We start from the raw sequence: 27,872 nt of genomic DNA on the forward strand, positions 1-27,872 counted from the left end.
GGGAGAAGGAAGAGTTCAGGGGTTGCCCTGCCAGGAAACAATAGACTCAGCTGATGAAAAGTGAGCCTTCTGGAGCTCCCAGGGCCCATGGAATAATGTCCGAGCTCCTGGGGCTATTATAAGAGCACCACACCACCTAACCTGGCTCCCACTCCTCCATACCAGGCACCCTTCATGAAGGGTGTGGCTTCAGCCACAGAGACTTGCTCATCATTCAGCACCTTGGCTTAGGTGTGTCTGTCTGCCTGGAAAGCCCTCTCTTTCCATACCCGACTACTCAAACTTCAAATCTCACCCTTCTTTGAGCTCTGCTTCCAGTGTCTTCTCAGCATCTTTCCCACTTTTCCAGCTAGATGTGACCTCTGCTTCTTCTGAAGGGCCAACCTGACTCCAGGCCTCACATCACAATCCTTGGGAATGCATGCCGGGGAGATATTGGTAGGTGAGAACTTTTGGAAGATCAAGGGACACGGCTTTGAATTCTCCCAAGCAGCCAGCGCAGAGCCCCATAATCTTCCCTAGTCCTACCACCACCACTAGATCACCATCCAGAGGAAGCAAACCACGATAAAATGAATCTACTGGGTCCAACTTAGCAGTGTGTGGCACGTTTATGCGGCATGCAGGGCCCCAGAGTCACAGAGATAAGACCTGGGCCCTGCCATGGGGAAGGTGGCAGGGGATAGGTATGGAGAGGATAGCAAACACGCCATCAAATACTAATCGTTCGGTGGGGCATGGCCCACACAGGCTGTGTGTATATATTCAAGATCTATGGGAATCAGGAAGTGTCATAGCATGTGAGCTGCGCTTTAAAAGCAAAAGAGCAATGGGTCAGTGGATAAAGGAAGGGGGGGGAGGGTGTGGAGTGATGGGAAACGAGGCTAAGAACTAGGCAGGCATCAGACCCAAAGAAGCCACAGAGGCCTGGCCAAGAAGCAGGGGCAGACAAAGGGAAGCAGGAAAGGGACCTGGGCTAATGGGTTTGTTCGCTGCCTCCCTACCTCCCAGGTGTGGGAGGGGCTAGAGAGGGAAGGCAGGGAGCCCTTGCAAACAAGCATGAATCCAGATTGTGACTGCCACTTGCTAGCTGTGTGCCCTCAGGCCAGGTAGGTACACTCAGCCTCCCTGAGTCTCAGTCCCCGCATCTGAAGGATGGGCTAACAACAAACAACCCCAAATAATAAATGGGATGCTGTGTACAGGAAGTGCTGAGGTGAGCTGGGACAGAGGTCCACATGGGAGCCAAGTCCAGGCCTCCCTCCCTTTCAGCCTCAAAGCCACCTCTCCCACAGCCCCACACCCTGGTGGCAATATTCCTGAATGAAGGGGACACATACTCTGGAGCCGCTGAGTGACCATAGCTTCCTCACCAGCAGCACAAGGGTGGTCACCCCCACCTCACTGGGCTGCAGGAGGATGAAGGGAGATGAACCCCTATCTCGGGGGGCCCAGTGTGCTGCCTGTGATGGAGCTGAAAGTCCCAGGGGGCCCAGGCAGGGCTTGGAGAACGAACCCAGAGAGGATGCGCCTCCTCCCTCCCCTTCCCTGTCAGGGTTCCAGATAGTTCTCTGGGCTGGTGAGGCCAAGATGGCACAGTCGGCGATTCCCTCCCCTGGGGGGCCTGTGTTTCTCATGGAGACGCAGCCCACGCGCCCAGCCTGGCAGCGAGGCCCAGTGCTTACGTGTGCGCCTCCGTGTGAGTGTGTGTCGGGGGTGGGCACGGTGTCCTTTTCATGCCCGAGTGGGGCCGGGGAGGGGAGCAGCACCGCCTGCCAGCCCCGCACGAAGACGCCAGCTTGGCTGCTGCCATTCTGTTCTGCTTTCTGCCACATTCTACGTGGGCTCCCCCACCCTCCTCCCTCTCCCGGGTTCGTGAGACTCCCAGTGTGTCACTTATTTATTAATTTTGTTCTCAGGGAGCAGATGGCCGGAGCTGAGTCTGGAAGAAGGTACCGCCCTCCCCCACCCTGTGACAGCCCCCTCCAACATGCAGCTCACAGTGGCTCCAGGCTACCCAGGTTCTGGAATTCTCAGGCAAAAACTGAATTTTAGGATTGGCCGTATAGGTCTTGCCTGACCCGTGATCCTGCTCGGATGGGGCTGGTCCCAATCCCTCCCCCCTGGTCTGAGAGGCACAGGGGCAGAGGGGGATGGGGTGAGAGCCTGAGGGGCTGCAGTAGTCCACGTCCCCTCTGCCCCATGGCTTGCCTCCCTTCCACCTGGGAAGGAGGTCCTTAGGTCTCCCCTCCTTTCCTGGTAGGTGTCATCGCAGGAGCAAGAGGCAGTCCTAGGGTAGAGATGGGGTGGGGAGATCAGCTGCCCTCAGGCTCGTCGTGGGTTCTCCACAGGCTGCCCCCACCCAGCCTCATCCTCACCCCTACAATGGTCTGGGCCCCCATAAGGGCAGAGCACACCAGCATCTGTTCCTTCTCATTCCCCATTGCTCCTGAGAGGAGAGGAAGAAACCCCAGAAGGGAGGGAAAAAGCCTTTTCATTAGCTTCCAGAACACGGGAGTCTTGAAAGGAGGGAGGCTGGGGCTGGGGGCAGGTGACAGCCAAAGGCAAATCCGCCTCCTGGCCATCCTTCCCCAGAAGCCCCCAGCTGCCAGGACTGGGGCAGCCTCCGGCTTGAGGTCTCTTTCAGCCTCCCCCATAGGCTCCTCCACAAGGGAGTATGACTCTCGCCCTTCTCATCCCTGTGGCCTGTGGGAAAAAGCCAGGGAGACCCAACCCTGACCGTCCCCAGCCGCGGGCCCTCAGGCCATCACTTCACCTCTCCGTGGCTGTCTCTTCGCCTAGAACGGGGGCACAGTGCACACTGGTTCCTTCCTTCCAGCACCTTCCCCAGGCGGGCTTTCCTGAGCCATCCAGGTGCCCCCACCCCTGAAAGCCAGGGCCTTCTCTCTCCCTGGACTCTTCCAACTGCCTCCTCTCTGTGCTAGTAGTTCTGGCTTCTGCTCAAAGTTCCCTGAGGTTGGGGGCTCTGCCCTCCACACCCCTAAATCCACTCCCCCCGCTTCAGCCCTGGCCCCCTGGCAAGGCTGTCCTCTGAGGAGCTCAATAATATATATTAAGTGGAATCAAGGGACGGAGAACACTGAGCCAGGGGGGGCCCCTTGGCCCTGGCTACGGACTTCTTTTTTGTTCAAAATTAGAATTCTGGGGTGAATAGCAGCTTCTCTTACGCACAGACCTTGAAAAAGCATTTGCTGCCGCGTCCGCCTCTCCCTTCTGTTCCCGTCACGGTGGCTGCGCCCCAGTGTGCGCTGCTGACACGGGGCCCGCCGGCCCGGGAGGCCACAGGCGCACCAGATGCCGGCGGCAGGCGGCCCAGGCGGTCTGCGAGGGGCCGCGGGCTGGGCAGGGCAGCACGCGAGAAAAAGCAAGTGTAATTGCTTTGTGGTGATTCATCTGAAGTTGCTTTAACCTTGACAGCCCGCTCAGTGTAGTGAAAACACAACCAGAGAGCTGCAGGCTCCCGGGTGGCAGGACACCCCTCCGCACACCCCCTCCCAGCAGAGGCGGCCAAGGGCTCCCCACCTGGGGAGGCAAGCAGGGGAGTCATGTGGCTGCCCCCACCCCCCGTGGCTGGCCCCCTTTCCACTCCTTTCCCAGGTCCCAGAATGATCACAGAGAATCACAGGAAGGCCCAGCCTGGGGGCAGGGGAGAGTAGACCCCCCCGTCCCCAGAGGTCAGTGGGAAGAAAGTCACCAGGGCCCCTGATTAGGCGATGCTGGATACTGACTTCCCAGAAACAGCACTACAGGATTTGAGAGTGGAATATCCAGGCCAACCTTCCCATTTCGCAGATGAGAAAACTGAGGCTCACAGAGAAGGAGGGACTTAGCTAGGGTCACCCAGGCAGAGGTATGACCTGAAGCCAGATTTCCTGTGCTTTACAGCACAGGACTTGCATTTCTTGGCAGGCAGCATGGGGCTGTGGGAAGAACACAGTTCTGGGTTCTAATCCTGGATCTGCTACTCGTTAGCGAGGTGAAGATCAGAAATTACTCTACTTCTCTGAGCTTTGGTTTCTTTGTAAAATAGGGATAACACACGTGACCTCTCCAAGCTGCTGGGAGATGAAATGATATCGTCTATGTCTGGCATCGGCTCATAGGTGGGGGCAGGAGTCCCCATTCACCTTCATCCTCAGACCCTGTGGCCCCTCACGCTTCCTGCTCCTCTCCCACTACTCACACTTGGGCTCCTTACTCCATCTGTCACTGAGAAGGATCCCCTAAGTGTTGGCAGTGGCCCTTCCCAGGAGACCTATGTGGCTGGGCCCACTCACTCTCCCCTCATGCCCTGCTCATCTCCTCCAGGCCCTCCTCACCTGCCCCAGGCCAGAGGCAGGAACCCTGGCCCACATCCTGTACTTTTTACTTTGCCCCCATGTCCTGGGCTGCCAGACTGTGATAATCATCAGTGAGAAGTGTGTCCAGGGGCCCCTGAGATGGGGACTCTTCTCTGATGTACTCTTTAAGCCAGGCAGATGGCAGGGTTGGCCCCTCTGGAAATTTCTAATCCCAGAGCCCTGGCCATGACCTGTGGCCATGAGTCTGTGCTCTAGACCTAGGCCAAGAAGGAACTAGGAGGGTTGGGAACCTTTACAACATCCACACAAAAGTCTATAGAACAACATGACCTATTTGCTGTTGTATAATGAGCTCCATCTGCCTCTAAGACAATCTAGCCCTGAACTCCCAGTTGGTGGGAGACCAAAGGCACGGGAGTCAGGAGACCCAGGAGCAAGCACAGCCTTCCACTACCTCCCTGAGAATCCCAGAAGCATTTCTCTAGACCTCAGTTTACCAATCTGTAAAATGGAAGTAGACCCAACAATTTCTGTGGTCCCTCCTAGCTCTTGATTCAGTGGTTTCAGGTTAAATCATGAGATCTCCAGGATTTGGTTCCAGGATTCCAGACCATACTTTCTAATACTGTATTCCAGGAATTGGTGGCTAAATGAAAAAGATGTGAAGAGATCTTCAAGAAAACAGCAATGTGAGATTAATATGACTCACAGCTGTGGAGGGCCAGCACTGAGCACTACAGAAAATGCAGAGACCCTGGAACCACCCAAGATGAGGTAGTGTGGGCTGGGCCAGAAGCTTCATGCTAATCCAGAGCCAAGGAGCCAGACACAGTGGAGGGGATGCAGATAGCCCAGCATGCTGGGGGGCAGACAGAGTGCCAAAGAATTCAAGTGGGGAAAGGGGTTCAGAGCCTGATCTCTCAACCATCCTTGCAAACAGTCACCAACACTGGGAGAGCTAATTCTGGATATGGACTTCTTGCCTTTTCTACTGCTTCTCAAACTTTTCCCCTGAATTAGCCCTGCCCCAGGGAGGTCTGGTGGCATAGCTCCAAAAGTTCTACCAAAGGCTCAAATAATCACATTTTTTTTAAATTTTTTTAAATTTTTATTTATTTATGATAGTCACAGAGAGAGAGAGAGGCGCAGAGACACAGGCAGAGGGAGAAGCAGGCTCCATGCACCGGGAGCCCGATGTGGGATTCGATCCTGGGTCTCCAGGATCGCGCCCTGGGCCAAAGGCAGGCGCCAAACCGCTACGCCACCCAGGGATCCCCTCACATTTTTTTTTTAAAGCATGCCAAGTCTGCACTTAATTCTATAATAAATCTTTATTTGTTTTAATTTAAGGAGCAATGTTTAAATTACTTATCAGATAACTAATGTACCATTGCATGGTGAAAAAATTAAACTTCATAGCTTCAAAAATCTTTAGCAAAAGTCTTTTCAACAAATGGTGCTCAAAAACTTGATACCCATGTGCAAAGAAACCTAAGTTGGACCCCTTCTTTATACCATGTGCAAAAGTTAACTCAAAATGGATCAAAACCTTAATGCAAGAGCTAAAATGATAAAGTTCTTAGACAAAACAGAGTAAAAGTTTTATGACATTGGATTTGGCAATGATTTCTTGAATAGGACGCCAATAGCATAGGCGACAAAAGAAAAAATAAATAAATTAGATTTCATCAAAATTGACTCCTAACTCTGGGAAACGAACTAGGGGTGGTAGAAGGGGAGGAGGACGGGGGGTGGGGGTGACTGGGTGGTGGGCACTGAGGGGGGCACTTGACGGGATGAGCACTGGGTGTTATTCTGTATGTTGGCAATTGAACACCAATAAAAAATAAATTTATTATTTAAAAAAAAGATTTCATAAAAATTAGAACTTTGGTGCATAGAAAGGACCCTAATTAATGGAGTGAAAAGGCAATCCATGGAATGAGAGAAAATGTTTTCAAATCATACATATATCCAATACGGAATTAATATCCAGAATATATAAAGAATTCCTACAACTCAACAACAAAAAAACCCAATTAAAAAACAGGTAAAGGATATGAGTAGACATTTTTCTAAAGAAGATCTACAAATAGTCAACAAGCACATGAAAAGAAGCATGACATCACTAATTAGGGAAATGCATGTCAAAACCACAATGAGATACTACTTCACACTCACTGGGATTTTTTTTTTTTTAAATCAGGAAAAAACCCCAAAATAACAAGTGTTGGCAAGGATGGGAAGAAAATGGGACCCTTGGGCATTGCCGGTGAGAATGTAAAATGGTACAGATGCTATGGAATGAGGTATGATGATTCCTCAAAAAATTCAACGTAGAATTATCATATGATCCAGCAATCCACTTCTGGATCAGCAATCCAAAGAAGTATATACCTCAAAGAGGTGAAAGCAGGAAAACTATCTGTAAACCTGTGTTCATAGCAACATTATTCACAGTAGTCAAAAGGTGGAAGCAACCCAAGTGTCCACTGATGGATGAACAGATAAACAAAATGAGGCAAATACAGACAATGGAATATTATCCAGCCTTATAAAGCCAAGAAGTTCTGACACATGCTACAATATGGATGAACCCTGAAGACATTATGCTAAGTGAAATAAACTAGCCATAGGAAGACAGGTATTATATAAGGTACCTAGAATTGTCAAATTCTTAGAGACAGAAAATAGAATGTGGCTTCTATGCCTAAGGGGAGGGGAGAGCGGGAACTGATGTTTAATGGGGACGGAGCTTCAGTTGAAGATGAAAAAGTTCTGGACATGCATAGTGTTGATGATTGCACAATAGCGTGAATGTACGTAATGCCACAGACCTGTACATTCAAAAATGGTTAAAATGAGGGGCGCCTGGGGGGCTCAGTCAGTCAAGCATCTGCCTTCAGCTCAGGTCATGATCCTGGGTCCTGGGATCGAGCTCTGCTTGGCGTAGTGGGGTGAAGTGGGGGGGTCCCTGATCTGCGGGGAGTCTGCTTCTCCCTCTGCCCCTCCTCCAGCTTGTGTGCATGTTCTAATAAAATCTTTTTTTTAATGGCTAAAATAGGGTAGATTTTATGTTACATAAATTTTATCTCTCTCTCTCTCTCTCACACACACACACACACACACCTCTAGTAAACACATACCTTCATTTGAAAAGCATTGACCTAAAAAAAAAAAAAAAAAGAAAAGAAAAGCATTGACCTAAAGGGTCCCAGGCTAGCTTAGGGGGGGTAGACATATTTCTGAGCAGGTAAATGTTTCATTTTAATCTGCAAGCCAAGTCGGCCAGGCCAGGGATCTCACACACCATTCAAGATAAGAACACATTTGATTTGGCAGGAGCTACTCTTGGTGGCCCAGCGTGGTTCCTGCTGCCTTCAATACTGGGAGACTGCAGTCCTGCCCGGTGCCAGCGTGGGGTGGGGAGGAGGCTTGCTCAGACAATGAGACACTGAGTAGCAAGGGAGCTTTTACTGTCCTGCACTTTGTGCACATGGTTGAGATGAGTCCAGTGGAATCTAAGAAGAGGGAGGTGGAGTGGGGGCAGGGGAGGGGAGGAGGTGGAGGAGCAGGCTTTTCTCTCATGTCTACCCCAATCAAAGCACCTGAGACCCAAATCAAAGCACCACGCTGGAGCCTGGAACCCAAACTACAAAGCACCACGGGGCTGGGAGGCAGAGAGGCAGGACCCAGGAAACACAATAATTAAATAGCACAATGAAGGCTAAAATTTCCAAGTTGATTCTTGGGGTATCATTTATAAAAGTTAACAGGGCCTATTTAATTTAGGAATTGGCTCACGTCCTCTTCCTTACAGCTGAAACCTCATAAATGAAATATACTGGATCAGTGCCCAGTGCGGAAATAAAAGTTATGAATAATGTTTCTGTCTCAATCATTGTCAGTGCTTTAATATTCCTAATTACTTTAAAAAGCTAGATATTCAATATAGGAAAACTTTTTTTCTTTTTATCTCCACTTGTGAGATTAGTGCAATTTAATAACAGTCACTCTTGTCTTTATTCAGTGTAAACTGACATTTTATCCTTTTACTCCTCGTTATTCGACGGGATGGAGGTTTATGACCATGCATGCAGCCACTCCGCTTCCTCACACTAGTCCTTCTAACATCTCAGAATTACCCACGATAGCTCATGTGCCTACTCCCCAGGCAAATTAGCATTACCTCACTTTCTTCATGGAGCAGAAAGAATTTAGCTCAGGACTGAAAGAAATTAGGCTATGGGGTTGTAAGTCTGGAAAGGATGAAAAGTCTGCCACCTCCACCCCAGTACTGGATGTGTCCCCTTCACAAGTGTCAAAGTCATAAATCCCTTGGCAGCCACAAAGGCAGGACAGGGCAGGCAGTAGGATGATGGATCTTTATAACCTTCCTTGCCACTTCCAGGAATTTATCCTAAGAAGAAATCAGGACAAATAGGCAAAGATATACGCATGAGAAGAATCACTGTAGCATTTTTCAATCCAAAACTCCCTAAAAAGCCAAAAAGAAAAGAATAAATTTTTTTAAAGGTCAGCACCAAAATTCATTTAGAGGCCGATCTTCATGGAGCTGGCTTGTGGTTGTGTATTGTCTTGATGTCACTAGATGGGATTAGTCATTTTCAGAGATATTACTATGCTTCATTCCAGGATGCAGCCCAGACCCCACTGGAGGTTTAGATTGTATACGTGTAGTCACCATACATGTTTCTAAACTCTGAAAAAATTGAAGTTCTGAAATCAACAAGCCCCAAGGATCCTGAATAAGGGATGATGGGGCCTACAATAATGAACCCTTACCCCCACCCCACCAAACAACTTAAAAGCTCATCAACTAGAGACTGGTCAAATACCTCTGGTAATTCACAGAAGGAAACTCTATAAAGGTCTTTAAAAATTTAAAGGGAGATTCATGTTTATTGACAAAGATATCAGTGCATGACATAAAGTTAAATTTCAAAAGCAAGTTACAGAATGGCACATATTCATGATCTAATTCATAAAAGTTGTATCCAGGCCTAGCTCTTGGTGCAAATACAGAGAAATGACGGAGAGGACCAGCATCCAAATGCCAGAAGTGGCTATCTCTGGGTGTGTGTGTCTCACCTTTTTGTAGGATTTTGGTGCAGTTTGGATCTCCTTTTGAACATGAACAGGTGTAATTTTAGAATGAGAAAAAAAAAAAAAAACAAGAACGATGCTTTCAGTTAAAAATTCAAGCTACCCTGCAAGGGTATCATATGCATAGACCTGTACGCGGGCAGCTCTCATTCAGAAATCTCCAGAGGTACCCACCACACTGACCAGGACACCCATCCCGATGGGCACGGCCCCCACAAAGATCCTAAGGCACACTCAGGCAGACAGGCATCCAGCAGCACACTGGCAAACAGGCTCAAATTGCTTGGAGTACATCTGCTCACAGTTTGTGTCCTATGGCTGATTCATCTACCACCAAAACACTATCTTTTACCAGGAGGGTAACCCTGAAAGATAGAGACTGTATTGGAAAGACCTTCCAGGGCCCACCCCAGGGCCTGGCACAGTCCAGTATATAGTGAGGACCATATACACCTGCACTGGTGGGGGCCTGTGGGGGGTTAAATGCATTCAGGGCCCCCGAGACTCCGGCTATATTTCCAACTTCCAACAGCCTGCCCTTGATGTTATAGTCCAGCAAGCAACAAGGCAACAAGCAGACCTGTCCCTGCAGGGTTCACCTAATCCAAGTTAGCTCTTATCAAGGGTTCACTGTGAGCAAAGTTACACAGAACAAAACACGGACAAGGCGCGGGGACAAGCTCTTAAACCTTTTAACTTTTAAGATGTTTGCTGTAGTTCACAGAAAGACTGGTCGAACACATTCCTTTACCTCATGTGTCCCTTAAACTTTTCGTTGTCTGGAGGAACCCCTGGCCCTGTTCCTCTGCGTGGCCCAACTCAAAGCAGTGAAACAGCTGGAAGGAGGAAGCCACCAAGGCCCCAGTGCATTGAAGACTTTCCCAAGTACCCCAAACAGATCCCAGAACTCCCCGAACCAAGATAACCAGCCAGGGTTGAAATAAGACCACATCCCATAGCCTTGCTGGGGTATATGTTCTAATGCACTGGGTAGATGGGAAGGTTCTGGTCAAGGCCCTTGGGAAAAAGGACCATAACTAGATGTTTCCACCACAACAGAGATAGCAGAAAAGGGCAAGAGCAGCACATTGGGCCAACATGGACCTATCATTCCCCTCTTCAAGTTGTCATGACCATTAGAGTTACTTTGGGATAGGGACCAGGGAGGTGGCTCCCCAAGATGGGTCAATACTGGGGGTCAGATCCCTAATGGATCAGCTTAGATATGTTATCTACTCAAGTCACAATAAAGAAGATGCTCTACCCCAGCTCGAAGCAGGAAGAAAACTGGGTCTCAACACTAATCAAAGCCTGCTCGAAAATCATCTAAGACCATCATGTTGACCAACCGTCGAGTGCAAAATGTGCCAATGGGAAGAGGGTTATCTGTGAGCATTTAAGGGGAATGAGCCAGAAGAGCAAGAGTTGTCTCCAGCTGGGTTTTTGGCAGAGAATTCCCCTAGCAGCTGCTGGGTGTACCTCACCCTCTTGATGGCCAGCCCCAAGGCAGATACAATACCCCATGCTGCTGTGGGAGGCAGCAGTCTCTGGCCCTGTCCATAAGTCCCAAGAGCATCTCAACCCTTAAAAGACTGTATCTCGAAGTATTTCATCAAGTCAGAGTTGTACAAATACTCCACAGTTTCCAATAAACGCAATGCGCAATGCTTCTCCAGACCCCACAAACCATTACCTCCATGCCTCTGGAGACTTCCACCCCAAGCATCACCATGTAAATTGCAGGTATGCCTCCTCCCCAATGTCCACACTCCCCTAGGCTGCCCCAGACCAACACAAAGAATTCAGCATGTACATGGCATGGCCCCTCCCACACCACAGCCAAGGGACCTCCTGGCCCCCAAAGACCCCAGACTCACCACTGGAACAGTCGGGCCCTCCCCAACCGGGCTCACAGTGGCAGGTGTCCGGAGAAACACAGCGACCGTGCACACAGTCCTCCGTACACAGGGCTGCAGGGGGCCGGGAGAGGGAGAAAGCACAGGAACAGAGAGTGAAAACCAAACATCTGGTCAAAGAGCATGAACCACTTTGTAATGATCCCCTGGGGCCCAGGGATGCTCAGAATGCATCACTGGCTTTGGGGAAAATCAAGCTACTCCTGACCCGCATCATTTAATTAACTCTGAAATGGATCCAACAAGAGTGTGCTTCGTCCCAGTCTCATCTCTTAAAAGGAAACCCAAGCCCGAGAGACGTCAGCCTTAGCTTTTCAAGAATATTCTCTCCAAGATTTAACACTTGAAGACCCTCCACAAACCCCAACCCTAAATCCACACTCCTAATCTCTTTCCTATGAGCTCGGGAAGTGACCTGTCATGGCCATCTTTTGCTTTTCCCAGTTTCTTTCTTACAGAGGCTCCGGAATTTATCAGGTTGCCTGAAAAGAATAGGTTCCGCTTATATTTCCTCCACCTTTTTTTGCTCTCCTCCCCAAATGCCCCTGTTTTGGGGGCTCTCAAATGTCAGCAAATCTGCAAAGTACACAAATGCCGAGGAAAAAGCAACAGCTAATTATAAGAAAGTAATTAAGAGAGACATCTATGATGATGATAATTGTAATTAGAAAGTGCCTGGCAATCTCTTATCATGCAAGCAAATGCTACAGCCTGAGCTGGGAGGCAGCAGCCGCAGTTTCCAGCGCCTTCCTCCAGTGTCAAGAAGGCTTATTGGCAGCAGTTTGAGGAAGGGGGATTATTTCTCTCTTCCTTTGACATCTATATGTTCTCAAGGTCATCTTTTGCTCCTGAGAGATCTGCCCCACCATCTGATCCATCAGTGAGGGATTACAGAAAACTCCCATTTGCCACCCAGGCCAATTCTGTAAGCTCAGGAACTCAGCAGCTACCATCAGCCCCGTCAGTTTCTTAGACGGGACCTAGATGAAGTGCTTTTTCCTGACAAGCAATAAGAGACTTCTCTGCCTGGGACTGGCCCAGGGTGAGGGGACAGGTGGCCCCCAGTGGTGAGTTCTGAGGAGCAGCCACTGACCTCCAAACATCCACTCCACTGCCATGCCCACTGCCTGGCCTGAATGCCCACTGAGAGGCCACTGTCAGGTTAGACAACAAAGTTCATTTTATGGTTGGTGTGAGGTCCTCTGGCCCTCCCAATCCCAGATGCTGACTCTGAAGCCTTTGTCTTGGCTTTGCCCAAGCCCCCATGCAAAGGCATCCAGGAGGGCCATGTCAGATGCCCCATTGGTCAGTGGTCTGCAGTCAGCCTATCCTCTACAAGCCTAGCTGCGGTATATTGGAGGAGGGCCCCGGCACCCACGTCCTTCTAACATCTGTACAGGTGGCTCTCAGGGAAGGTTCTGGTATGTGAAGCTTTCTACAGCCCCAGAGCTCTGGGGAATGGCTGGCTAACCCAGTTGTCACTGGGGAACTCCAGCGACCAGTCCCACTTAGAGCCACAGTGAGGGGCTCACCCAGCTAGCAAGACCTCATCTGACCGCTCCTGCTGCCCTGGCTCGCCCTGCTCCACTGGACTTTCCAAATAAACTCAAATGGATCAATGTGCCCAGAACACAATAGATACCAGCTGTCCATCCCCAGGCCCTCTCAGAGGCCAGCACCTCAGCCCAGCCAGCTCCAAGCCCTGGCCTCGGCTGCTTCCTTCCCCTATCTGCACCCCCATAGGCTGAGGTCCCTGCTGATCCATTGTTGGGGCTCTCAGCCATCCAGCAGACCCTCCCATCAACTTGTCAGATCAGCTCGAGACACCGCTTGCTGCTTTCAGACTGCACAGTGACACCCTGACTCCTGGGGGCTCTGCTGGGGTGCAGTGAGGGCAGATAGCGAGCAATGAATCTGCCAACTATCAGGGCTGGAAGAGACCTCAGAGAACATCATGTCCAGCCCCTCCATTTTACACATGGAGAAACAGAGGCCCAAGTGTTTGTGACCTTGTGGACAGCTTGTGGCTTCTTTGCCAGGAAGCAAGGAGCTTGGAGATGAGCCTCCTGAAGGTAAAGGGAAGGGAGAGGTGCCTTCACCTCTCACCCAGCCTAGACAGCTCAGTGGCTGGTGGAGCCAGCCCATGGGGATGGCACAGGGTACTGTGGGTGCCCCCCGGGAGGGTGAGACATGAAGGCAGAAGCCAGAGAAGCTGCTTCAACACACTGAGTGCCCTGCAGGGGAGCTGGGCAGGGGGCTCAGAGCAGCTCAAGGGAGCAGAGAGGAAGCTTGACGTACTGATGAAGTGCCCTGCCAACCCTCGCCTCTCCGTGGCCCTGCTCACCCTACACACCTGGCCATAGGCCTATCTCCTGAACCTCTTCCTAGCTGGAAGGGCAGGGCCTTCAGGTGCTCTAGCCAAACTCCACACCACCCTTCCCTTTGGTCTCTGTCTCAAACCCCAGGGACCCCTAGGACAGTTTGTGGAGCTCCCCTCAGCTCAGCCCTGTATCCAGCCCACTGGCTCCCAAAGACCCTACGTGGAGATGAGTCATTGCATAAACCTTGGGCCTGGCTCCAGGGATGGTGTTGCATCCCCATGGCCCCTCCAGACCTTGTTATCCCCCTCCCCTCCTCATCGCCCTGGGTTTATGCCTGGGCTATTTGTTCGTCAAAACCTCGATCCATTCATATTTCACAGGTGTTGTTTGAGGCATGAAATTTGATAGCAAACATCCGAGGTTCAGATGGCCATATTTGGCAATCGGGCCACCGTGGGCTTATGTACCTGGTGGGGAGGCCATAGGACGTGGGTGCTGTGAGGGAAGTCTCCTGAGGGGGAATGAAGGGGAGACCCCTGTCCCTCCCTGGGGCTGGGGTTCCTGACTCTGCGGTAGCCTGACGGTGGGCAGCCCCTCTGCAGAGGGCGGGGGCTGACACAGCAGCCACCCCTAGAGCATATGTGTCCCCTAAGTTCTTTCTGACCCCGCTCTTCACGCTGGCCGACTCCCTACAAGGGGTTCAATCAGAGCTCTTCCACCCTGGTCGCCCTCTTCTCCGGCTCCTGCAACTCTAAACAGGGGCATTTTGTTGAGTCCCTCTCTCCACTCCTGTACCCCCAGCAGCAGGTGGCCCTGACACCACCACCTCCCCTCTCCCGGCCCCACTCAGAAATTTGAACCTCTGCTCTCTCGGCTTCCCACCACCTTACCCTCCTGCCTCAGTCCCGTTTCCAACATCCGGGTGCTGGAGGCATTTTTAGTGAGAAGCAGCACAGCACAGTGGCTAAGAGCAAAGACTGCACCAGAAGCTGGGTCTGGACCCAGAGAGGCCACTTAGTAGCTCTAGACCTTGGCAAGTTAACGTCGTCTCCGTGTCAGTCCCCATCTGTTCAGCGGGGGCCAGTGACAGGACGGGCCTTGGGCTGTGTGTGAGGATTATAAGAGTTGACAAAGCACCCAGAGGGGTGCCTGGGGTATAGTAAGTTCTGTGTGGGTCTCGCTACTCTTATGTAGTAGGACGTCCTCAGACCTGAGTGGGGGTCCCCACATGCAAGCTGTCTCCCTCCCTCCACTAAGGCCCCAGACACATGGGGAGGGCTGTAGTGATCTGCTGACAAACCCTGGTCGGGGATGGTGTGCTGGAGGGTGGCCCCATCTCCAGCCCTGGTGGGGAGGTCGGGGTGGGAGATAATGCAACGACCGGAATTTAAATTCTGTGTCTGTCAATTACAATTACAGGACAATAAGCAAAGTATCTAACCTTCCGTGCCTCAGTTTCTTCATCTGTGAAATGGGGACACTGATCGTACCTAACTCATGGGTTGCTGCAAAGATTCAATGAAATGCAGTGTAAAGTGCTGAGGCCAGTACCTGGCATACAGCAAGTACTCAGTAAGCATGAGCTGCCTTGATTATTCACACACACACACACACACACACACGTGTGCTACATGTGGTCTGGACTTGACATCTAAGTCCAGCTGACAGCTGGTATCTCTGCTTCCTGTCCATTACCATTTTCTGAGCACCTACTGTGTGCCAGGCCTCAGAACTTTCAACACAGGCCATCCCAGTACACCTTGAAGGAGTTAACCATCGCAGCATCTGTCTCTCCTTTGTGAATCCCTGGCCTTTGAGAGGACAAAAGCCACTTCCTATTCAGCCTTTCTGAAGCTCTCATGCTGCCTGAGACAAAGCAGGTGTCTCAGTTTTGGGTGAGTCCCAAGGAGAGAGCTTCAGAGCACATGCAGGGAGGGCACGGCTCAGTCACAGAGCAGTCACCCAATCTCTGGGCCCTGCCCCTTGGCTCAGGCTGTTTCTGCCCATGGGGCCTAGGGTGGCTGGTGGTCTTGAGAATGGTGCTGTAGGGGGTTACAGAACAAGCCAAGTTACAGGTGTAAGCAGATCCGGGGTATGCGACCACCACATATATTTCAATGATACTCAGCATCCCACTTTCCTCTCCAGGCCCTGCAACCTGACCTATAAATTGAGATGAGAACAGATGAGGTCTATAAAGTCCCATTCAGCTAAGAATCATCATGAGCTAGCATCCTGCCCAGCCCTACCCCCTCCAGGAAATGCCTGGATCTCTGCCATTGCCCTAGTACCACTTCCTGGCTGGCCCCCAAGCCCCATCCTCTTTCTAGGGCCCTTGACATCACAGGGACCCCAGTCTCTGTCCTCCATTCCTTTGGAAATGGCACGGGATTAAGAGGCAGGAGACCTGAGTGTGAGTTTGGGCTCTGTACCACCTGCCATATGACTCTCATCAGACACTAATCACTGTGGTCAGCGAGGAAAAGCCAAGTGATGAATCCTTTCTCTCTGCCGGGCACCGCATTCCTGTTGCCCCCTTTCATCCTTGAGGCAGACGGAATGACTACTCCTTTTACAGTTGGGAATCAACCACAGGAAGGGCTTAGTAACTTGTGCAGATTCCCACAGCTGCTGGGCGAGGTCAATATTTCTCCACCGTGTTTTCACCATCAACTCCTCCCCTTGGGAAACCACTTTAGACATTTTTTTCTTAATCGCTCCCTCCCATGAAATTGTGATACCACAGATATACACCCAGTACCTACCCAGATATACAGTGTGTTTTTGCTTTCTGTATAAACAGACTGAAAACCAGTTTTTACCCCCTGAGAAGGCATAGTCTCCATCTGCCCTCCCGGATCACGCTCTGCCCTTCTGTGCCCGTCCCCTCTGTGCCCTGAGAAGACGACCTCCAAGGACTGCATTAATGGGCCTCCTTGTCCTCTGGCTTCTGGATGGGTCTGGCCGATGGAAAATACCAGCAAGAGATGGGACGGTAAGGGCTGACAGTACTGGTCAGGGTGCTCAGGGCGGGTGTGGGGAGCCTCTTTCAGCCCAAGCCTGGAGGGACTCTCTCTTTGGTTGCTAGACCTAAATTTCCACTTGGTTTCTTTATCCCTTCCCATGCTGTCATAAATACTGATCCCTCTCCCTCTATGAAAGTAGAACATTCCTATGAACCCTTCTGTAAGCCAAGAATGGCATCAAGTAAAAAAAGCAATTACCATTAATTTATACAAAAAAATTTGACCCAGAAAATAACCTCTTAGGCTTTTCTGATACCTTATGACACGTCTTGCTAACAGATGCACAAAATTAAATTGAGATAAAGCACAGATGCCCAGACACAATTCAAAGCCATGCAGGCTTGATGCTGAGATGCTAAATGTAGTTCCTGGGAAAGCAGATTGGGGCATCACTCTTACTCCTCAGGGTGCGTGCTAACTTTATAACCACTTGCTGCAAAACAAATTTCGAGCACTATTTTCACTTTCACCATTTTCATGAAAGTAAAAGTCCTCTTTGGATTTCTTCCCGTTAGCAAAAACAGGTCCTAATGTAAAAGTTTTTTGCAAATGCAAAATGGTGTGACACAAATAGAGGTGGATATCTGTGATCATTTTATTAAACTCTCCTCAGTTAACATGCCATCTGTTTCTTGCCAGGACCCTAACTGATCCAGTGGCCAAGCCAAGGTTTGAGCCCACATCTATGTGATGCTAACAGGCTCTTAACCCACATGCTCCACCACCACCTGAACCATAAGTTAAGTAAGTTCCAGCACCACATTTGTCATGGATTTGCCAAGTCCATTCCCTCCTCTGGGTCTCAGCTTCCCTCTCTGTGAAATGAAGGGGTTGAAGGACATGATCTAAATGTCCCTTCAGCTCTGGGAGTCTAGGGCCCCATTGCAGCAGCAATTGGCTTTTTGGTTTACTGATTTATACCAAGTTTGAGAAGAATCCATTCCACAGATGCAAACACAAAGCCTGTCATCGAACAAATGTATTCTGAGATACAGATGTGAGGCTGGAGCATCCCCTAGTCCAGGCATCTTGGCATCAAGCAAAGGTGTCTAGGTCAGACTTAGGTTCTTCTCTGCAAACAAACCGCTGAGACATCCTGGCCGTTCCCTGACCAAGGCATCCCGTCTGCTGTCCCTCGTTCATGGTGAGCCCTTTGAATCAATTCTCACTCCTATTAGCATTCCACCCAAGAAAACCCATAAGTCCCTGGGGCATTCACAGTAATATATTTTGCCTGGCGGTTTTGAAATGGTCTTACTAGTTAATGGAACTATAAAAATTACTTACATGAAAAGGTCAAGATAAATAAAGACAACTTCCATGTTCCCTGGCCAACGGGGCTGATATTCAGCTAGGACGAAAGAAGACTAGGGAGCCAGGGAAAGGAGGTGGTGGCCTCCCAGAATTCTGCAGCACATGGCTTCTGGAGCTTCCCCCCAACCCAGTGTCCCTGGTGCCCCCAGGTACATTGATCAGTCCTCCATTAGCATTCTTGGCAGGAGCCACAGGTCAGGCTGTCATCTGATTCTGCTTGGAAATAAAATGACCTACATCCAAGTGGGCCCAAGTGCCAATTCCTAAGTGACACACTTAGCATGAGTGATTTTGCCACGCCCAAGGTCATGTAGCATGTGGCTGGGGGAGGGGGGAGGGGGGATGGGGGAGTGGTACAGGTACCCGAGTCAGGGAGTCACCAAAAGGGAGTTCCAAAACAATTCATCCGACGTGTATTACTCCTTCCTTTATAACTGCCAGCCCCAAGTCCCCTGGATGGTCAGGAAGAGCGACAACAGCTGGTCCCTCCTCTCAGCACATCTAGAGTTTTGAATTGCTTTGGTCACATCTGACTCCAAGACATAAATAGTCAATTAGAACAAAAGAAAGGAAGTGTTTCACCTGCAGAGTTGATACGATGAAAGGATACTGGGAGCCAAGAGCTCTTCTTGTCTGGATGGAGTTCATGGGCCTATAGGTCCCCCTTCTTCCCACTGGCGGGGGCGCAGGTAGGGATGAGCACTAGGAGGGCTCACACAGGTAACCAGGGGTTGGCTGCCCCCACCCAATCGGCCAAGCCAGCCCGTACCCATTCATCCTAATTTGGTGGTGTCTTTGCTGAGTTTTAGTCTTTGACAGATAAAAAGCCTGGTCCTTGTTCTGCTACTTATTAGCTGCGTGTCCTTAAGCAACACAGCTTGTCCTCAGTTTCCCCATCTACAAGATGGCTGGGGACTTAGGCAGTTATTACAAAGAATAAATGAGTTGATTCACACAAAGCACCTAGAACCAGAGGTCAATTATAGTTGTTGCTGGTTGGCTTTGTTCTTTATGGTGCTATTAATATTCCTTTTCCCAGGGCTGGCCAGGGGAGCTGGGATGCCACAGCCCCAAAGCATTCTTAGGTTCATTTCCAGCTCACAGGATGACAGAAAGGCCTGGGTGAGACCTAAAGAGGAGAGGCTTCCTCGTTCACCGAGGCAGGGAGGCGGGGGTGTAGCACTGGGAACACTGGAAGTGTGGGTACTGCGGGCAGACAAGGGGGCCCCGAGGTCCCCGCGTGGCTCGTTGGTGAATTATAACTGTCATTTCAGAGAAGAGAAGTCTAGAACAAAACGAGGCTGCAGTTTGGCCGCCAGGCTCTTTCTCTCCTAGAGGGCTGCTGGCCATGCTTCTGGGGGAAAATGTGAACCTACCTGCTGCCAGGTGTCCTCCCTGCACCCTTGCACCCTCTGCTCATTCGTGCACCCCCACACACACATGTTCACTGGACAAGTGTTTAGCCAGCACGTGCTGTGTGCTGGGCCGTCCCTGCCCCCCCACCCCGACCCCCGGGTAGGGATTATGAAGGTGAGTCCAAAACGCAGAGGCCTTGCCTGCCCATGGGACTCCCAGGCAGTGCTACTCCTCCTGCCTGCTCCTGACCCCTTGGGAACCAGACCCTCGCCCTCTCAGGGAGTTGTGCCCAGAGCAACTGCACTCGAATTTCCACAGGGGCCAAGACTGAGAAGACAGCAGAGAATGGACTTGGGAGCCTGGCTGCCTAGATTCAAGCCCACTTCTTAGTGGTGACCTCAGGCAAGTTACTTTTCTTCTCTGGGCCTTGGTTTTCTCATCTTTAAAATGGGGACACTGGTTCTCTAGCTTATAGTTTGGTTGCAAAGTTAAACCATCAATACAAGCAAACCGCTTACTTCTTAGCACACTGTCTGGCACATAGGGACCTAGCTATTATTTTTTTCAAGGTCATCTATTCCATCCCCCTACCTCTGAGCATCGCTTACTCCAGAAGCATTTATTAAGCACCCACTCTGTACCAGACACTGTGCTAGGTGCTAGTTTAAGCACATGGGCTACCATAAGCAAGTAGGCCAGAGTCCCCACTTCCACAGAGCGATGCTGGGAGAGGGAGCAAGCCGCTGAGTGCATGGGCAAACTGGTAGGTGGATAGCCAGGTGGGTGGGAGGACAGGGGAGTAAGTGAGCCAGCAAGCAAGAGCACTAAAATGTGTCTGGTGCTGGGGGTGCCTGGATGGCACAGTCAGATGAGCCTCTGACTCTTGCTTTCGGCTCAGGTCATGATCTCAGGGTCGTGAGATGGAGCCTTGCATTGGGCTCCACGCTCAGCGCAGTGTCTGCTTGTGACTCTCTTTCTCCCTTTGCCCCTCCCTGCCGCAAAATAAGTAAATCCTACAAATGAAAAAAATGAAAATGAAAAATAAAAGGTCTCTGGTCACAGCCAGTTCAGAACGCAGAATGGGTGCCAACAGAAGGGAGGCAACTCTGTATGTTGGCAGACAGGGGAGAGGCTTCACAGAGAAGGGGATGTTTGACCTGACATTCATTCATTCATAATGCGTTTATAGAGCATCTGCCACATGCCAGATACTGTACCAGCCTTCCTACACTTCCCAGATCACAGAAATTTTGCTTCTTAGGGTTTTCTACTAGAAGAAAACCTCCTTTACCTTCCCCCATCTCTCACCTCTTCAGCCACAGCAGTCCATCCTGCCCTCTCGTCTTCGGCACATGGAGTTTCTGGTTGTGAATGAGCCTCAACTCTCCCTACCCTGGGCCTTCATAGAGCCTAGAACTCCATCTGCAACCCAGCTCTCCAGCTCCCTTACTGCTTCTGCTTACCCTTCACATTAACTTGGATGCCACTTCCTGCAGGAAGCCTTCCCTGACTACACTGCCCACCCTCCTACCCTGAGGCTGGGTTGGTTCCCTCCCTGCTTGTGAACATCTGGTTTGCCCCATAGGGTGGAGAACTGACTACTTTATCCACTTGCCTATCTCTTATAAACCCCGCAAAGGCAAAGAACGGGTCTCTGTTGTTCACCTTTATGTCCACTCACCTAGAATGCTGCCTGGCCCACAGCAGGTGCTCAATAACTAAATGTTGAATATGTATCTGAATCCACAAAGGATCTCTCTCCTTTCCCTTCATCCTGAGCCCTACGTGTCTCTCACGTCTGGTAGGGATTAAATACCTTACTCAGCTAAGAGACCAGGGCAATTTCAGGCCCCAAATCATCTCATGGTGGCAGAGTGAAACACTCTTTAGAACAATTCCAGTGACTCAAGCTAATAAACAAGAGCTATCCAGCAAAACCCAACAAGAAGGATTTCGGTCTGGGGTTTGGGCCTCCCCCCTCTAGCCTGGGAGCCATCAATCATCCATCACCAGTATCAGATCCCAGACTCCCCCTGGGAACCTTTCTTGTATCTCTACCAATCACCCCCAAGATATAAGCCTGCCTCTCATGGCTTGCCTCAATATGGCTTGATTGTTAATAATGGTTTATCAATTAAATTTGCCAACTTGTCAGGATGCCCCTAATGGGTTTCCACATAGAGCAGCCATGTCCAACCACTGGGCCTGACAAAAGCCCCAGTGTTGCAGTCAATTCCCTTAATCCATCCTGCAGGCCCCAGATCTGCTGGTGGATGCTCCTGGTACTCTCAGTCCACCTCACTTTGCTTTGTAAAGGATTTTCTGGACTGAGCTGTTCAAACCACCAATGCCGCATTTCCTGCAAGGAGCAACAGCTTTTCAACTTGTTAATGATGTTGGAGCATACGGCCTGAGTCAGCAACCCCCAGCACACAACCCAAGAAAATCTTTTTCTGGGTCTTTTTTTTCCCATTTGACAGATGCCAGGCTTTCTCTAGAAAGACACATTCCAACTGATTGATTTTTTTTCTTTGGGAAATTGATCCTCATCACCTACGAGGAAAGCAAAACATGAAGCTTGTCGAGTATTTTTTTTTTTTTTTAATGCTTTGATTTAAAAACCAGTCCCCTGGTTCTGTCTTGCAACTTCCCTTTCCTGAAGGAGCTAGCCCCTTCTCATGGCCACGCATGAGAGTCCCAAAGGAGGGGGCACTGGGCAAATGGGCAGATGGATATCAGAGAGATCCCAGGCAGAGGGACGTGGTTAAGCACATGGGCTCCAGGTTGGATGGACCTAGTTCAAGTTCTGGTTCTTCCATTTAATTGGCCGTGTGCTCTTGAGTCAAGTAAAGTCAAGTAAAACGACCCAACACTGCAAAGCCCTGGGTTCTTATCTGTGAAACTAGACCAACAGCATTGCCTAAATCAAGAGTGTTGTTGGGGCGGGGGGTGCTGGCTGAAATAATGGAGCAGTTGACAGAGTGGGTGTTTAGCAAAGACCCCATAAGTCCCAGCTCTTACTATCATGATTCATTTTAGAGGAGGCAGTCCATATGTGACACCTGAATATACTGAACTCAGGGACTTCAGTGGATGCTCTGAACCACAGCATCTTGAAGCAGAAGAGGCCACGTAATTAGAGTCCTCACTTCTATCACCTCATCCAGAGCTTGGTGCCCCTCTCCCACATCCTATGCCAAACGACTGAGATGCCTCTGCTATCAAGGAATGCAGTCACTCTGCCCCAAACTCGTTCAATTGCATCCACACCCTCAAGTGGGAAAGGCTCTCTCCAATCTCTGGGCCTTTGCACATGCTGTATTGCTTCCTGGAGCCACTCTTCTCCTCTCCTCTTTGCCTGGCTTACTCATCTCTCGGGTCTCACCTTCCACGGTGCCTACTTTGGGAAGCCATCCCTAGCCACCCTTGATAGACTAGGTGCTTCTCATACGTGCTCCCCTAGCACCTGCCCTTCTTCATCAAAGCACAGGTCACATGTCACTACCTGGCTTGTTGACTGTCTTCAGCACTGGCTTTAGTCCAGGGCCCAGCACAGTCCTGGCACGAAGCAGAAACTAGATACACATCTGCTGAATCTACCAATGAGTGAATCAATGAAGCCCTTCCTTTTACGAACTGCTCTGATCACTAGAAAGCTTTTTGCTTCACTGAACTGAAATCCGCCTCCTCGGAGCTTGCCCAGCTACTGTCTTGCCCTTTCCTATGTCTCCTCCTGATTCCACATAACAGGGCTTTGGGGAGTTTTTCTCTCTCGGAACAGAAGCAGATCGGAAACCCATTAATAGGACCCCATGGCTTCTGAGCAGCGTGTGGCTGGCACCCAAGGTGCCTGCCCATGGAGAAGTGTCCTTCCTTCTCTCAAAGCTGGTCTTTTGTCCTGGATACCGTAGCCAGGCAGCTGCCACCCACCAGCACGATGAAGCCCACCCAAAGTATAGGAGCATTGTCACTGCCCTGTGCCCCCAGCAGCGAGGGGCCCTGACGTCCTGCTGGGCTTAAATCTTATTCCTACTGAGAAGCTAAATCAGGAGCAACTTACCACCACTGATTTAGGGCTTTAATAAAAATAATGCAAAGTGAATAGGAAAGGCAGCCACGAAGGTCACAGTCAGCTGCTCCCCCCACCCTCACCCCACCCCCCTGCACTCCTGCCTGGTCCGTCCACTTCTTTGCCCAGCCTGAGGATGCCTAAATTCCCTGACAGTCCACCAAGAGGAGTTGGTGCTTTTATGAGTCAATCCTCTTTCAATCCATACCCCTTTACAGCCTGGGGTGTATGTGGGTCTCCCTGGGCTGTTTAGAAATTTCCTGCTACCTCAGGACCTCAACAGTCTTCTTCTCTAGAAAGACTCTGGCCTGAGAGTCTAGAAGACTCTGCCTGTGGCCCACCCCACCCCCCGGCCCCCAGTTCTGTGATTAATGCACTGTGGGGATCACTCCCAGCCTCTGCTGGAGCACTGTGGGTGATGAGAGGACCAGGCAGAGGCTCGGAGCCTGTGTCCTCTGAGGTCCTGTGAATGGGAGATCTGCAGACCTCCCCTGCTCAGGTTCACAGCCATGGATTTCCAGCCCCCTCACCCAACCCTGACCCCAACCATCCCTGACCCAGCGCCAAGCCAGGAGTGTTTCCTTACATTCCAAAGAATACTTTTTGAACATTTAATGCTTTAGCAATTGGGGGAAAATGTTATTTTTAAATGACCTTTTTATTTTTTAAATCACCATGCCCTGTCCCACAGCTTCGAAGCAGCAAGTCTGGATTTCAGCCGAGGGCTCTGCAGGCCCAGAGCGGGCACTCCCCTCTGCACCCTGTCACAGGGCCTCCGGAGCAGACCTAGGCCTGCCTGGCAGTCAGGTAAAGGAAGAACGCTGCCCGTGGGCTGGGTGAGCAGGGAAGGCTTCCCAGAGGAGGAGAAAACCCCTCAGTTGGGTGGCATGAAGTGTCTCACCGGGCAGGCTGAGGTCTTGGGACTCCAATGGCCAGAGCAGGGTTGCCAGCCTCTCACTGCTCCTGGGCAGGATCTGCCATCGCTCTCTAGCCCTGGCGACTTGGGTGGAGGGAACCAACATCCCACCTGGACCCTCCAGTCTCACTCTGTAGGAGGTCCCCAACCTTCATGCCCTCCTGACACCCCGGCCCCCTCCCCCTGCCTCTCCAGCCCAAGGCCCTCTGCTATGCAGGAAAAACAGTTGAGACACAACAGGCAGGGACTCTGTTCACCCCTAAATATTTCACCCTCTGTATCTTTGCATCACGTCAACATCCTTGCCCCTGAAGAATGACAAACACAAGGGTCATTTCCTACAGCCACTGGTCCAGGAGAGCAAAAGCTTGGAAATAAGCTAAACATCCATCCACAAGCGAAGGGGCAAAGAAACGATGATGGAGCCACACCGTGTAGGATACTGTGCAGCCGAAACAAAGGAACCAGATGGCTTTTCTCATACAGAGAACATCAGCTAGAGCCAAAGGGAGGAAAAAGTCAAGGCAGAGCAGGCTTTAGAAGCTGCTGCCACTGGTGTAAAAATGAAAATGTGTTGGCAAAGAGTGCACACATCTATTTCTTCATCTGTACATAAAATAGCACTGGAAAGATGCACCGAAGCGAGTTACGGGGTCTCCTCCAGGAGGGCACGTGGGAAGAAGGCCTTATAGTGAGTGCCTCCCCTTTTTAGCGGTTAAATGTTGAACCAGGTGAAGGTTATTATCTGCACGGAAAATAAATATTACTAAAACTGTAAAAAATAATAATAATAAGGCCCACCATGCACAGGAATCCTCCAGGAGAGGTAACCCGGCAGTGTCACACTTACTAGTCCCAGGTGAGAGTGCCGGCCAGCCCCGTGGGGCCCGAAGTGCCACCCAGGAAGGAGGAGTTCTGCGGAAGGTTTCATCTGAGTCAAGGGGTCAAGCACTGAGCGCAGGTGGGTTCTCCTGATGAGTTAGGGCCTGGCCGTCACCTCTGTGGCGATGATGACCAGGTCTCCGTGGCCCACTCCCCAACCTGCCAAAAGCGGGCTCCCCAGGAGGCCCCTGGCATGCAGGGAAGGGCTGCGGCTGGCCTCAGCACAGCACTGGGAGACCCAATAAAATACAATCGCACAGATTCCCGAGGTGGTGGTTACTCCTGTATCATGCAGAGAGCAGTATTGATTCCTCCAAATAAGACCCTGGCTCTCCCTCAGTCCCACTTTTATCAGCCTAATCTGCTTAGACGCCTGCCTCCGTCTCATCCCCTCCTCTGTCCCTTCCTCTGGCCTCCTTGCTTGTTCTCTGCTCTCCTTCTCTCCTGCCTCTCTCCCTGCTCCCTCACCTTGCTGACTCCACTTCCCTTCCTGTTAACTCAACAATTTGCAGCCCTGCTCACAAGCTCCACCTTTCCTTCATCTCCCGTTACGGTGGGCTCGCTCACACCCAGTAGCTCTGGCCCTGGGTGGGGGATGGGGTGGGGCAAAGGGGGGTGGGGCTGCAGCGTGGCCCAGAGGGCCCTGTCATTTCAGGTCAGACACCAACCTCCCCAGAGAAGCCTGCAGGAAGGAAGCTGATGTGCCCCCCACCACCCGCCCATCCATTGGTCAGCATCAGCTCTTGAGAGACAGCTGCATTCCAGCAGAGAGCAGCCTGCTGACAAAGCATCTTCCTTGGGTCCTGGTTCCCTTCCTTCTCTGTGCTCCCCCCACTAGAGCAAACTCCCCCCTTGGAATGTCAGACTGTCCTTTCCCTCTTGCTGCCCATCTACCTTTCTACCTTTTCTTTAGGGTTCAGCCTATGCCCTTGCTCTTGAGGCAGCCGGCCTGGAAGCCCAGCTGGCAGGGAGGGAGCACACTCCACTCTGTATCACAGTTCCGGTGACCCCTGGCTCCTACCTATGGCAAACTCCTTAAAGGTTGGAACGGGTCTTAATCTATGCCCCGCTCTTTCCCTCAACCCTGACTCATTACCTAGCGTGGTATTTGCAGAGGAGAGCCATTTGGCCAGTTATTTGCAGAAAGGAAGGAGGAAAAGCAGACGGAAGAAGCTGAAGGAAAGATAAAACAGATTTCTGCCTCTGAATTTTCCATGCAGGTAATCGTTCCTACTCATCTGGCACTTTGGCATTTCTAAAGCACATTTATGTTTGCCATTTCATCGACTTTCACAACTCCCCTAAGAAGTAGGCAAGACAGGTCTGTTATTAGACTCACTTTACAGATGGGGATAGCGAGGCTCAGAGATATGAAGGTACTACTTGCCCAGGGTCACCCACACCAGAGACTGCTGAGAGCCTGACCTCCCGGCTCCTCACCCCCTGGCGCTGACACAGTCTCTCTTCACCTGCAGCATTGTCTGGACCCGTCTCCTAGAGCAGCTGGCCTGATTAAATACCACCTGGTGGAGGGCTCATCTTGCAAGCTGAGCTATCAGCCGCTGGAGGGCAAAGACCCCTGCCTGATGCTCCTTCCAGGGCAGAGACATAGCCCAGAGTCTGGCACGGCCCAGTGGCCCAGGGATGCTTGCTAGTTGCTGAGAGCCTTCACAAGGCAAGCCTTGCTCCAGGTCCAGCGGCAAGGAGTGGTATTGGGCAGGAGGCCAGGAGCCCAGGCCTCACATTATGGGGTGTGAACCACAGTGCTTCGGCCTCCCCTGGGGACTGAGAAAGCATGCTTCCAGAAACCAGAAAGCCTGAAAAGGCAGGGCACTTGTTTTCCCCTGAGGGCACAAACGTACAGGAAAAGTGACAATTCGGCCTCTAAACACATAAATAATTGTTGCTTCTTCTACCCCCTGTCCCAGAGCACCCACTTCCAGAGGGCGTGAACAGCATGCGCTCAACAAAACATTTATCCAAACAACAAGCGGCAAGATCAGGCCCAGAGTGGTGGTATGTGGGTTGCCATGGAGTCCGACAAGCCTTCAGAAGGCAGCAGTCAGGGCTGAAGCCCACGTGCTTCCGTGGCTCCCTGCACATGCAGGTGCACACTCGGACCCCCGCCTCTGCTCCGTGCTCCTCTGGGCCCCCACAAAGCCCTCCCGGAAGGAGACCAGGTGAGTGCTTCTCCATGCCCGTGTTTTCTCATGTGGAGAATGAGGAGGTTGACACCTTCCTTGCAGCAAAGTACACAGAACAACAAGTGCTTTGCAAAAAATACAAGGTGTGATATAGCTACTAAACTGTAGGCCCCAGAGCTGGAGTTGCTGTGTTCAAATTTCCAATCTACTATTTACTAGCTAGTTACTAGGGCAACTCGCTTAGCTGCTGGCTGCCTTGTTTCCCCTCATGCCTGCAAGAACTAACAGCTGGCAGGCACTACAGGTAAAGGTAGCCTGGCCTTGGCAAAAGGAGGAACAAAAGATACTCTGAGGGCCAGTGTCCACTACCAGAGCGACTCTACATCCCCCTAGCACCTTACAGTGCCAGAACCCTTCTTTCCCACCATCTTGCTTTCCTGCTCCCCTCCCTAACTGCTCATAGCCAGGACTGTCAGGTG

At 51.0% G+C, this 27,872-nt stretch overlaps 1 protein-coding gene across 6 annotated transcripts in view; it reads right to left on the bottom strand.

Moving 5' to 3' along the window:
- The window catches only part of MEGF11 (multiple EGF like domains 11), a 344,857-nt gene that overhangs the window by 164,978 nt on the left and 152,007 nt on the right, over positions 1-27,872 (bottom strand). For all 6 annotated transcript variants that reach the window (XR_012022801.1, XM_072809212.1, XM_072809210.1 and 3 more), the window contains one exon: positions 11,327-11,419. Coding sequence is in view for 5 of the 6 variants with exons in the window: in XM_072809212.1 (XP_072665313.1) it covers positions 11,327-11,419 (93 nt within the window). In the remaining variant the exon portion in view is untranslated. The remainder of the gene's footprint in view (positions 1-11,326; positions 11,420-27,872) is intronic.

The sequence above is a fragment of the Canis lupus genome, chromosome 32 (assembly GCF_048164855.1).
Source record: "Canis lupus baileyi chromosome 32, mCanLup2.hap1, whole genome shotgun sequence".
Classification (NCBI taxonomy): Eukaryota; Metazoa; Chordata; class Mammalia; order Carnivora; family Canidae; genus Canis; species Canis lupus.